Source organism: Rosa chinensis, chromosome 2, assembly GCF_002994745.2.
Source record: "Rosa chinensis cultivar Old Blush chromosome 2, RchiOBHm-V2, whole genome shotgun sequence".
In the NCBI taxonomy this organism is placed as follows: Eukaryota; Viridiplantae; Streptophyta; class Magnoliopsida; order Rosales; family Rosaceae; genus Rosa; species Rosa chinensis.
In genome coordinates, this window is record NC_037089.1 from 61,408,525 (window position 1) to 61,421,276 (window position 12,752).

The 12,752-nt window shown below is 42.8% G+C and overlaps 1 protein-coding gene across 1 annotated transcript; it reads right to left on the bottom strand.

Annotated features, from left to right (window-relative positions):
* Positions 1–294: 294 nt before the first annotated feature.
* LOC121051300 lies at positions 295–2,337 on the bottom strand. The gene is made up of 3 exons (XM_040513510.1): positions 2,196–2,337; positions 1,986–2,123; positions 295–1,921 (listed from the first exon to the last, which is right to left on the bottom strand). Exon 3 carries the CDS (start codon positions 1,276–1,278, stop codon positions 295–297), a length of 984 nt encoding a protein of 327 aa, XP_040369444.1. The 5' UTR covers positions 1,279–1,921; positions 1,986–2,123; positions 2,196–2,337.
* Between the last annotated feature and the right edge of the window lie 10,415 nt (positions 2,338–12,752).

Consider the following 12,752-nt stretch of genomic DNA (forward strand, 5'->3'; position numbering starts at 1 on the left):
GTAACCAAAGACATGCCGCCGGACCTGAGATTAGGCCATGAAGCCTACCCAGGTCTTGAGATTAAGCCATGAAGCCTAAGAATTTGTGGCTGAGGGTAAGATCACGGTGGGAAGATTTTAAAAACTGAAGAAAAAGCAACAGGGCTTGCGAGTTTTTCCTTGGAAGAAACATGTTGGTTTGGTCATCGTTCCTCTTTCGATGCTGGTATTTATAGGATTAATCTCACACCGTGCAACGGGCAGTTGAGATGCTGTCAACGCCACCATTAAGAGAATTAATGCAGTTAAATGCGTTTATCTCAGAAATGGAAGATATTGAAAACGCGTGGGAAGCAGGACGGTCTCCAAGGAAGCAACCGCCCAAAATGGGATTATCCTTTCAACGGTTTTGTTTGTCATTAATTGGTAAACCCTAAATAATATTTGGGCCGAGCAAAGCGGGCTAAATGTTGTATGTATTAAAAAACATATCCTTATACAAAGTAGAATGGGCCTAAAGCAAGAGGCATAAAGCTTTCGACCTGCATGGGTCAAGCGAAGCAAATGCTCATCTAGACGAAAGCTAGCATCGGCAGCAGCGCGCTCTGCCAGTCGAACTGTATCGCGCGCTTGAGCCAAGTTCTGAGACATCGCTTCTAGCGCCGTTAAGGGCTGTTCTATCTGGGGCTCCTCTTGCGCCAGTTGGGCCGTAACCGTCACTAATTGGGCCTCGGCTTCGACTAGTTGGGCTTGGAGGCCTTGAATGTGGGTCCGAAGGTGGTTCTGTGAAATCCTCAGATCCCTGACACAAAGCGCTTGATCACCTAGGGAGTCGCGGGATGCCTCTGCCTGTTGTGCAAGGCCGCGATAGTGAGCCTGAACTTGCCTGAACTGTGCAGCCGCGGTCGTCCTTTCGTTAATCCGCGCAGGAAGGTTTTGCAGGAGGTCATATGTTTCAACAAATTCATCTTCAGTGATGGTACGTTCGCGGCGAAGTACCATCAGATATTCTTGAGCTCTGGCAGCTGCGCCTGGCAGTAAAATGTCAGGACCCAAGAGTCGCTGCAGATTGTCCCTCGCTTCATCCGCGACCCCTGGAGGAGCCACTTCTAGTATGCGGACAAGTCTCTCCAGCCTATTAGGAGGCGTGGGAGGAGGAACTTCAGCGATGATTTCAACATTAACAGCGGCAGCAGGGCCTGCTGGGGGCTCGACGATCGGGGCCGCGACTTGTGCTGGTGCAGCGTTTAGATCAGCACCTACTTCTGGAACCTGCGGGGCAGGTTCCTGATCTGCCATGTCTTCATCAGCGATTTCAGCAGGATCAGCAACAGCGACCCCCTCAGTGAGGCCGGCGACGGCGACCTCCTCAACAGGGACATCACTCTGCAGTGAGGAGAGGCGGTCAAGTATATAATAAAGAACAGGAACTAAGGCACAAATTTTCAACTAAGATTATCTCCGCGACAGGGCCCTCGTCTGGGATGTTTGCGGGTGCGGGTTCTTGAACTTCCTCATCAGAGCTGCGAGCAGGTGACGCGAGCGCTAGTGGTTGTGTGGCAATCGGGTCCTCATGTGGGACGTCCGAAAGGGGAGGATTCTCTTCCGTTTCATCGGAACTATCCTCTATGATCTGTACCGGAATAGAGGCCGAGCCACCATCAGTGCTGGCGGAAGGAGGAAGATTTTCAGGTCCCACAGGTGGTGGCGCTCGCGAAGCGGTTGTCCCTTGAGTTACAGAAGAGCCTTCCCCAGCGTATGTAGATGACCTGCGACGAACCTGTAAAGGAGAAGGGTGTGAGACATTTTGGGCAGAAATAGTGATAGTTTCCAACATAGGCTCTTGGTCTCTTACCAGTCGGTCAGCCATTGGTTCATCTCCTTCCCAGGGATCAGCATAAGTATCTGAGCGACTACGCTTGCGGGCTATAGCAGCCATGACCTGTAAGAAGCAAAGGGTTAGCATTTAAATCACAAAGCTGGTTCTGAAGACAAAGAGTTCTTACAGTTTGTAGGTCGTCGTCATCAGAAGAAGAAGATTGATCCTCAGCTGCAGCTTCAGCAAGCACTGCCTTCTGTTTCCCAGTTGGTTCAGCGGCCGGCGAAGCACTGTTTGTGCGGCGGCCAGGGCGCGGCACACTCCCCTAATACAGACAAGTATGAATAAAGGAGGAAATAATGAAGGAGTTTGCAGCGATTAGAGTCGCAATACTTACTTCCTGAGGTGGTTCACGGATTACGATGCCGGCTTGGTGATGGCGCTCATGGGAGCGCACAATTTAACCCTGAAATATCGTTAGTAGTATAAGCAAATAGGGATCGTTCTATCCGGGGATTGAGGGTACACTTGTAATTGTGAAACAAATAAAGAAAAGTATTATTTACAAAAATAAAATAAAGAATATAAATATATACAATTGTATAAACAAATAAAGAATTAAATAATAAAGTATTATTTACAAAAATAAAATAAAGAATAGAAATATATACAAGTAACAAAATAAAAGGGGGGGGGGGTTTAAGAATTATAGAATTGAATATTAAGATAAATAAAATAAAGAAAATGTAAAAACATATATACAAGGGTGGAACGCAAAGAACAAAGATCAAAATCAATTCCATGTAATCAAATTCGATTCAAACCCTATAATTGTTCTTCCAAGTCATGAGAGGAGTTGATCATGTGAAACATTCGAAAGCAAACGATTTCCCATATTTTACTTTTCAATGCTAATTAATCTAAGTGAAAGCACCTAGATTAATCCTATCAAACATGCAATCAAGCCCTAGAAAGCTAGTCAATCATGACATGTTCAACGCATTAGACATAGAGAAAGGCTATCAACTCAAGTGTACAACTTAGTTATGGAAAAGTCCACCTAATTGCAATCCTCTTCAATTGAATTCGATTTTTGTCCAAAACCTTTACTACTTTGATTCAAGTTCACACAAAACGAAAAGTCGATTTCATGTTCTTAAACCTAGCACCAATTACATGCAAATCCTATAAGTGTCGACCCAAATAAGATAAACATATAAAAGTTTTCTATCAAGCAAATTCAATCGAACAAACTCACATAAGCAACTTAGAATCACAATTATGGAATTCGAAAACTTTATTTAAACATAGAAATTGGGCTTAAACTTTGCCCTAAACATTATTGTTAACTAGAATTCATAGTTTTACAAAATCAAACAAAGAAAACAAGAGAAAGGATATAATACACCTTGAAAGATGAATGATAAAGCCTTGAGACGAAGAACTTGAAGATCCTTGAAAGCAAGCAATCTTCTAGGGACGACACAAGGGTGGATGGCGGTTGGGAAATTGATGTATTGCATGGCTTCTCTTTCTCTTGGCTTGAAAATGAAGAACAAGAAAACTAGAGAATGGAAAAGAAATATGGAGAGGAAATGGAGAGACAAGGAGATGGAATGGATGAAGGAATTGGTTTTGAGAGTGAGAGGAGAAGTGTATTTATAGCCCAAAAAATGATGAATGGAGGGTGGAGATGAACATAAATGAAGGGCTAGATATGTTAGACAAATTTGTAAAAAATATCTTCCCACATGTTTATCACTTGTTCAACTTGAATTGATTTTCCTCCTCAAGTTTTTCCACTTGGTTGCAACTTTGATTTTCCTCCTCAAGATTTTCCACTTCCTTGCAACTTTGATTTTCCTCCTCAAGATTTTCCACTTGGTTGCAACTTTGATTTTCCTCCTCAAGATTTTCCACTTCCTTGCAACTTTGATTTTCCTCCTCAAGATTTTCCACTTGGTTGCAACTTTGATTTTCCTCCTCAAGATTTTCCACTTGGTTGCAACTTTGATTTTCCTCCTCAAGATTTTCCACTTGCTTGGAGGTCCTAAAAAAATAGAAACTAATAAGAAAAATAGAAACTTTCCTAAAATGAAAAATGGCAACTTACTAAAAATGATAAATAGAAACTACAAAATATAAACTTTCTACAAATAGGAACTTTCCCAATCAAAGAATTGAAACTTTCCTAAACAGGATTTTAATAAGGAAATAACGTAAGAAATGTAGGGAAATGCAGTTAAAACGTCGCATTAAAATGCTCCTATCACTTGGGTCGGGAGAGGAGCTCGCGTAGGTCTGACCACTTGGAGGGGTCGAGGCTTGTTGGCATCTTCTGAAAAGCGAGTGAGCACCTCAATGTCAGCGGGGTATGGTTTCCTGAGCTCGCCAAAGAGAGTAGCGAAGAGTTCGTCATCTGGTTGAGTCCAGCAGTTGACAGAGACTTCTCTCCACCAAATCTCATACCCTCCTTCGGTCCCGTCTACGGCGTCAAGGTTTCGAGCCCAATTGGGAAGGTCGACCAATGCGAGCATACTTTGTGCCGGTGGGGGCCCAGAAGGAGGACCGAATCTGCGCCAGGAAGTGTTATAATTCCAGGCATCATACAATGGGATGGGTACCAATTGGACAAGGCCAAATTGGCGGGCGAAATGATTAGGAGCATAGAGTTCATAGCTGAGTTCCTCAGCGGCAATCCGGATATCTGAGTAGGAGATGGCGCGGCGGAACGCCAGGCGAGCGCGGTCGGAATAGCGAGGATCGTCGGGGAGGAAGCCATATTGTAGTACAGAGGGGAATCTTCTTCCCAGAATTAGATCACAGTATGGCATGTCATCTAACAAATACAGATAAGAAAAGCACTCAGAGTAAGGGGGGATGAATACTTGTCCTCGCGGAAAAACCATCGACCTAGCAATTGATCGGCCGGCGGGGATTGCGGGATATCGTCACGGCGGAAGAATGGGAAGTAGGTCTGGATCCAGAAGTCCAGAATCCAGAAGGGTCCGGAAATATTGACCTCGAAGGGATGCATCGTCGCTTGGTATAGCATGCGATATATTGCACCCAAGACCGGTTGTCCGAGCCCAACGTTGCGGCCGTTGTAGAAGGCCGTTGCTAAATAGGTCCAGGTGCCAGTGGGCTTGCAGGAGGAGGTGCAGAATATGAATTTACAGAGCCAGTATTCAAGGAAAGCGATCCCTCCAGTCGCATTGTGTTCCCGGTGGTAATATGCCATCCATCTTGGGTATGAGCCGCTATGAGCGCTGCGACCTTGCTGGGCCATGGTCAAAGTGAAATCAATTGAGTCGAATTGACCATGCACGTACGGCTCGCCATCGATGGGAAGGCCAGTGATAGCGAGGATGTCCAACAGAGTAATGCTCATTTGACCAAATCTGAAGTCAAATGTATTGGTAGCGGTATTCCAGAAACACAGAAAAGCAGCGAGTGGCGAGCGATTACCACCGCGAGGAAGATGGAAGCACAGATCGATGGTGTGGGTGATACCTGCAGCATTCCAGCGACCTAGATCTCGCGCCCGCGCCTCGCGATACCAAGAGGTTTCCTGGGCACTAATGGAGGATGGCCAATTTCCTATCTTGGCTCGATGGTTTTGGACACCCCAGCCGCTGAAATCTCCGGGAGTCCTTCGGAGGACGGGAATGGGCCGTCGAACAGGAAGACCATACATGGCAATGGCATCATCTGGGATAACACCTCGCGGTGCTGGGCCTAACCCGGTGTGGTGGTCGGAGAAACGAAGGAGTAGGGGTCGGTGAATGTTGGTCTCTAGATGAATACGAGCGCCAATACTGGTGCCCCAGGTCCGGGCAGCCACTTCGTTCAACTCTTCCTCCTGATCGATGATGATTTTCTTAGGGGGAGCCATTTCTGGATTATTGGCAAGGAAGATGGAGTAGAAATGGGTCTTTCTGGGTTTAGAGTTCGAAGGAGTATCTGAGGTGACAGGATTGCGGCTGTGCTTTTAAATAAAGGTTTTTTGTGAGGGAAACGATGCGACAGAAACGTTTCAAAAATGAAGGGACGTGACCCTCATTAATGGCATCGTTTCAAGCGATCGACACGTTTTTTTCTAAGGCCCCTTCAATCAGTTGCATTGTAGCAGGCCTGATTTCGGGGCCTGGGGGGCAATGTTTGAGCCCAAAAGTAATTTTGGCAAAATCCTTTAGTGGGTTTGAGCTAGTGGGCCGATACCTGCGGCCCAAAAATGGGACTATACGGATTTGGGATGTGGTGTTGCTCATCCCGTGTTTCGTAAGAAAGTATCGTCCTTAATTGAGCGCTTGTGGGAGCGTAAAGATATATTCGCAATTAATACGTGAGTATCCTAATGCTCGCATCCAGCGACCGTATCGAGGATTTTCACAGAGGCAATTAATCCTTGCCTATATTCTAGCAGCGATAAAAGAGGATAGTTATCACCCATAATAGTGTCAATGCTATCAAGAGTTGTGATTTAATTCAAGGCCAATAACTGTGGCCTAAGATATGGTATTCCATTCCCATTAGGGAAGTGAATCTACAATGAGCCTATATATAGAGGCTAAACACGATACAGAAAAGGACCGCTCTTTCATCAATCAATCCCAGCGATTACAAAGCCTCCCAGGAGCAAACCCTCAACCTCGTTGAAACCCGGTGACCGCCCGCCAGTCCTAGTCTCCTCGCGAGCCGACTGTCAGCCTCACCAGATCAACCCGGCGACCGTACTTCCAGTCCCAGTCTCCCCAGGAGCCGACTGCGAGCACAACCGCCACTGTTACTTCCAGCGAAGCAAGGGTAACGCCCTCGCAACCCAGCGAAGCTAAAATCACGCTTTAGAAAACCCGTGTTTCTCTCAACTTCCTAGTGATTGCTCTGCTTAGTCTACAACACTAAGTATCGATTCGGTGAAAGCAAAGAGACCACAACCAAAGCCCTTACCCGCGTAAGGCAGAGAAGTCCTTTTCCGAAAGGCAAGAAAAGAACCTTGTGACGAGGTTGGTGCTCTCCTCGTCCACAGCGCTTGAAGAAGAAGTCAGGTCACGGGACTACCCTAACGACTGCACCCCGCGGTGCTGGCACGCTTGCGTAACCACTCGCCCAAAAGAGACTGTTTGCACACCAGCTGGTTTTGGAGCCAAACAGCCACCATATGTGGATGTAATATTTCGTTGTTTGTGGACTCTGTTCCCCATCTGCTCATCATAACAAATCACAATGCAAGGGACAGACAATTAGAGAAGAAAAAACAGTTTCTTTAATTTCAAGTTAAAGAAGTGATAATCAATTAAGTAAAATGGAAATTCTTCGAGCTTCATCAGCGGATTTCACCTTCTTCCCAATCTCCAATGCGAAATTCATCCTCTTCATCAACATCTTCAAGTTCATCCCTCTTCAAATAGATGCCCAACTTCTCAAGTGTCAACCAACGATACACCCTGTAACAAGAATCCTGTTTGATGCCACCAGTGCACAACAAGTTGAGTTGTTGAAGATCTTGTAAAGGATTCTCGACTTTCAATCGAGCAGCCTCTTCAACCCTCAAAATTTCCTTACGAGCCTGTTCCCTTAGCCGTTTGATTCGGAGCTCCTTATATTTATTCACTGCACAAGTGATAGCAGAAGCAGAACCCTTCTCTTCGTCAAGGCCGCGCTTGATTCGGCGTTCCTTATCTTTATCCACTGCACAAGTGATAGCAGAAGCAGAACCCTTCTGTTCGTCAAGGTTTCTGGATGACCTCTTGGCCCCTCTTTTGTTGTTGTTGTTGTTGAGTTGTTGAAGACTTAATGGACTCACTGGACTAATAAGAGACACAGACCTATCCAAACTAGCACAAGAAGCTTTCAAGGTTGAAGACCTAGTTTCAGGAACGCCGCCAACACTGGTCTGCGTCCACTCTCCCCATCCCAAAACGATGTTAGCTTTTTGGAAGGTTTTACTGATGTTGGGTACCTCTCTGACCCTCACAAAGGTCATTCCCAAATGGGTTATGTGTTCACTATGGGTAAATACCGTGATATTTTGGAAGTCTACATAATAGACCATAGTCGCTATATCTTCGAACAATGCAGAGATTATTGCTCTTCACAAAGTGGTTAGTGAATGTATATGGATTGGATCCATAATTACCCATGTTCGAACAATTGTGGTTTGAAGTATACCACAGATGAGCCTACTAGCATTTAGGATAATGCTGCTTGTTTCGAACAAATGAAGCAAGACTACATCAAAAGCGACAACACCACGAATAATCAGCAACAACAGACTCTCCTCAAGATCAAGGTAAACTAGGTTTGATCTAAGGACAATATGGTAGACTTGCTTACTAAGTCATTGCCTAAATTCCACTTTCGAGAAACATGTTGGTAGCAGCGTTTGCTGAAGTTATCCGAACTCCCATGACCGTAGTCATTAGGGGGGATGTAGACACCAGGGGGAGATGTCTACATGTATGGTCTCGAAACGTGAAGGGTGTGTTGTGCTCTTTTTCCCCTTCGACAGAGGTTATTTTTATCCTATTGGGTTTTTGTTACTAGGCAAGGTTTTTAGAGAGGCAACGAGAGAAGCACCGCGTTTGGGCGACACAAGGGGGAGTGTTTAAGTAAATCTCTATTCTGTGTCTGGCCCAAACTCTATGTTACTTGACCTAGTGGTAATAGGGTTACATTAGGAGGATCTAGATTCCTATTCAATGTATGATTACTTTCCTTATATGGTTTGGATTTTATGCATTGTAATCTTTTATATAAAGAGTCTCCTATTATCAATGAGAATATACAGCAAATTCCTCTTCTCTACAACAAGTGTAACTAATTAACATAAATTTATAAGGGGTTTTTCAAGCCTACTATTTCATGCTTAATTATGAATTTTCAAAGCTTAGTTTTTATGGTTTATGGTTGCATGCTGAATATTAAATTTGTCCTCTATTATTATTTATTTTTGTCTTATATGTCACTTCACAAACTTATTTGGTTAGTTTACATGTGGGCTCTTTATCCCCCGTTTCATGAGCCTCAAGAGAAAGACCTTTGTATCATAGTTTTTTTTTTTTTTTTTAATTCGTCAAGTAATTTTGAATGCATTTTCTCTTGATTTTTTTTTCTTTTTTTAAAAGCTTCTATAAATAAAGAAAATGATAAATATGAAATAAGAACTAAAATAGAAATGAACAATTAAAGTACTGTAAATGTGTTTCCATTATTATAAATCTTTGCAAAGAAAGAAAATATTTTCCTTATTAGTTTATTGTCTTTATTAGTCTTTTTACATAAAAATACATATGTCATTAAATAATTGAAAATTGAGAGAGGTCTAGTGAGTGAGCACCATCTTTTCAAGCTTTATACAGATACTAGTTTAGTAACTAGAAAGCGAATGCATTGAAGATTTGGATTGGAATGACACGTAACAATTAACAGTACATTACAAGAGAAAAGAAGAAAGCTCATTTAATTGTGGTTGATTTATTAGCATTTAAAAGAATGAAATAATAAATTGATGTTTTCCTTAAAAACATATGGTCTTGAATCTCTTAGATTAATTTCTCTCCCCTGTTTATATGCAGAGAGATTCATCCCACAAATAGTTCCCCATATCATCAAGCATCCACCAAAATTATCAATCCTTCGTCCTAAAAATGAAGAATTTGATGTGCTTAGCGGCAGTACTCATATTTTTCATTCAAACAGCAATTTTACGAACCGAAGCAAATATCATTGCCCAAACATGTCAAAAAACACCAAACCCTCCGGTGTGTCTCTCGTCTCTCAAATCCGACCCTCGGAGCACCCAAGCAGACATATATGGCTTGGCTATCATAATGGTCGATGTGGTCAAGGCAAAGTCCACGACGACTCTGAACCAAATCAACCAATTGCTTAAGCAAAGCCCGAGAGACAAAGGCTTAATAGATTGTGCTGACAGGTACAACGCAGTTTTAAAAGGTGATGTCCCAGAAGCCTATGAGGCAATCAATGTAAGAAGACGTATGTTTGCATTGGATGGCATGAATGACGCTGTGAATGAGGCTAATGGATGCGAAAGAAACTTTGCAGGCAGAAGCTCTCATCCTCTGACTAAATTGAATAAAGATGTGGCAGATGTTGCTAGTGTGGCTGCAGCAGTTATTAATCAATTTGGTTGATTCATAAGCACTTGTTGCTGTTGCATGTTGTTTAATTTTTAACCATGCTACCTTGACATCAATAAAATAGGTTTAATAACGGAATTATTTGTTCTCTTTTATAGGATTGTCTTCTTGAGTGCTTGCCAATTAGAATTTATTTATTTATTTTATTTTTTATTTTTTAAGGCCTAATTTCATTTGAACAATTCTTGGGGCATATTCACCCCCTTCCTCACTACTATTACACACTTACATATTTAATACAAATAAAAACAATTTCAATTGAACTCGAATTGATAACGAGGCTCTTCAATAATACAAACACATTAATAATGTCTTTGTATACTCTCTCAAACCCTAGGAAGTGCATCTGATCGTCCAGCAAGAGTGGCTGCCCGGTCCGACGGCTCGCCCTCGCGGTGGCGTCGTCAGACAGACTAGAAAGGACAATGTGTCTGCTGGTGTTTGGCCCGGTCTGAGAGAAGGTTGCGGGAGCGCGATGCTGCTGTCCAGAGCGCTTGGAGGAATTAACGGTGATGGGCAGCGACGGGTTAATGGTTGGAAGTTGGGGTCGGTGTCGTCTTGCCTTAGGGAGGAACGTGTAAGGCATGGTAGGTGTTTTGAGGAGGTGTTGCAGGATCGGAGATTGCCTGAGGGTGGTGACCGGGCGGTGGCATCGCTGCAAATCACTGGGCTTAGATCGGATTGGTTAGACCCGATCCGATTTGGGTGGTTTGGGGCTCATCTGGGGAAAGACTACGAGGCTAGCAGGCGGCAAGTTGGTAATGGTGTCACCGCTGGTGGTGGTGAGACAGTTTGGGAAGCGCGAGTTGGATGGCGTCGTCGTGATCTCTGCACCCGGATTCTCAAATTTGGGTCTGGGCCTTGACCCTACTGTTGGTTTGGGCTTTGACTTTTGACCCAATTTATTTTTCTGTTATGTTTTATTATTATTTCCTTTTAGTACGATGTGGTCCCTACCACTTTTGGGTAGGGCGACGTGGGCTATGTCCCAGACTGCACACCTTGTGTGCCTTGTCTGCTCTGGTTAGGCGGCGAGTTCCTTGCTTTATCAAATGGTCGCAGCCTCCTAGTGGCAGGATGAAACTTAGTGTCACCGAAATTATTTTTCGGTGGCAACATAGTGGGAAAGTTGATAGTAACAGTAAATTATGGCTCCACGTGAGCAAAATATTTCCGGTATGTCACCACCTTTGTAAAGTGCATAGAGTAGCCAATGATGCACTCTTCGCTAATTGGTGCTTGTTAGAATACATATTTTATGTAGAAACTCTCGTTATTATCTCGGGCTGTTCTCTTTATGCTTCTTGGGATTTGAGGTTTAGGTATCATGTCCCCCCCCCCCCCCCCCATGTATTCTAAGTTTTCATTAATGATCAAGGTTTGAGGGCAGCAGTACTGACCATATTTCAAAAAAAAAAAAAAAACAATTCAATTGATTTTGCTATTAACTACTCACGCTATCCACCTCAATCCCATGATTCCCATTTGATATCGGGTCTGAGAGATCGATGTCCTCCTAATTGCTCCAAACCCTTCTTCTATGCACCAACAAACTCAATGCATTTCCTTTAGGCGTTGGCCTAATTGCCAAAGTCTCTCTCTTCCTTTATCCACAACTCTAGGTGTTGGCCTTGGCATTTCCCTGTTCTTAATGAACGCAAAATTTCAATTAACTCCAGTTGCTTGTGCTTTGATGTTCGTCCAAAGTAAGCAATGATCATGTGACTTGAGAGAAAATTACGTCTACTTCAAGCTTTTTCATTAGAGTTACCTATCGTGCGGCCTCCGGTCACCGGCTTGAGAGCTTATATTTGAGAAGTTACAGGGTTAGGTGGAGAATTACAGGTTTGGTAGATGAATGAGTGAATGGATGAATGAGAATAATAGTGAATGACGGGAGGTAACTAAAAAGCTATAGCTGAGCTTTTTTATTTTTATTTTTTAGTAATTAATTCACGTGTCATTACATGTTTGGCTAATGGGAGAAAGGGTAAATATGCAAGTTCACCTCATGTTTTTTATTTTTTATTTTTTAGTAATTAATACACGTGTCATTACATGCTTGGCTAATGGGAGAAACAGTAAATATGCAGGTTCACCTCATGACTGTTACACCTCAAATCAGTGTGCCTCTGCACTTTTGATTTCATCATTTTACCTTATCAGTTCTGCATTTATTCTTCTACAACTAAAACAGTTGAATTCAAGATGAGTAGAGGAAGAGCATATGCTAATATCTCAAATCACCATTGCGACTTATGAACCCACTTCGGAGCCATGTAACCTCTAGTTTCCTTTAAAAACTAGACCATAGCACACATTTTTTAGGCTAAAATGACATGTTTTTATTTTCTCACTAAAATTTTATTGCTCCCAAATCATGATTTTGAACAATTCCATAACAAACATAATACACAAATCTTGATCCGATTTTGTTTTTTTTGTAAGTTGGAAAACCGAAAAGATCATTAAAAAAATAATCAAGTCAATTGGAGAACCTCTTAAAAATCAGATTTTTATATTCCGTTAATTGGAGAATCTCTTAAAAATCACGTAAGACACTATGACACTGAAGAATTTCAATAGAAAAATAAAAGGCATTGACAAAATTTGACTTATTTTCACATGCTATGCATGTCACGTAGTACCCCTAGCTGCCCCTTGACATTTACCTCATTCCACCCTGAATAACTTGTTCCACCCAAACTTTTGGGTCCATTAACAATGTTTTTGCAACGGGTTCTAGATAAACCCAGTCTAAAGTGGCATCACATACTGCTCTCACTTAATCA

Coding starts and splice junctions, on each gene's coding strand:
- LOC121051300 (XM_040513510.1), bottom strand. CDS start 1,278: ATGGCAGATCAGGAACCTGCCCCGCAGGTTCCAGAAGTAGGTGCTGAT.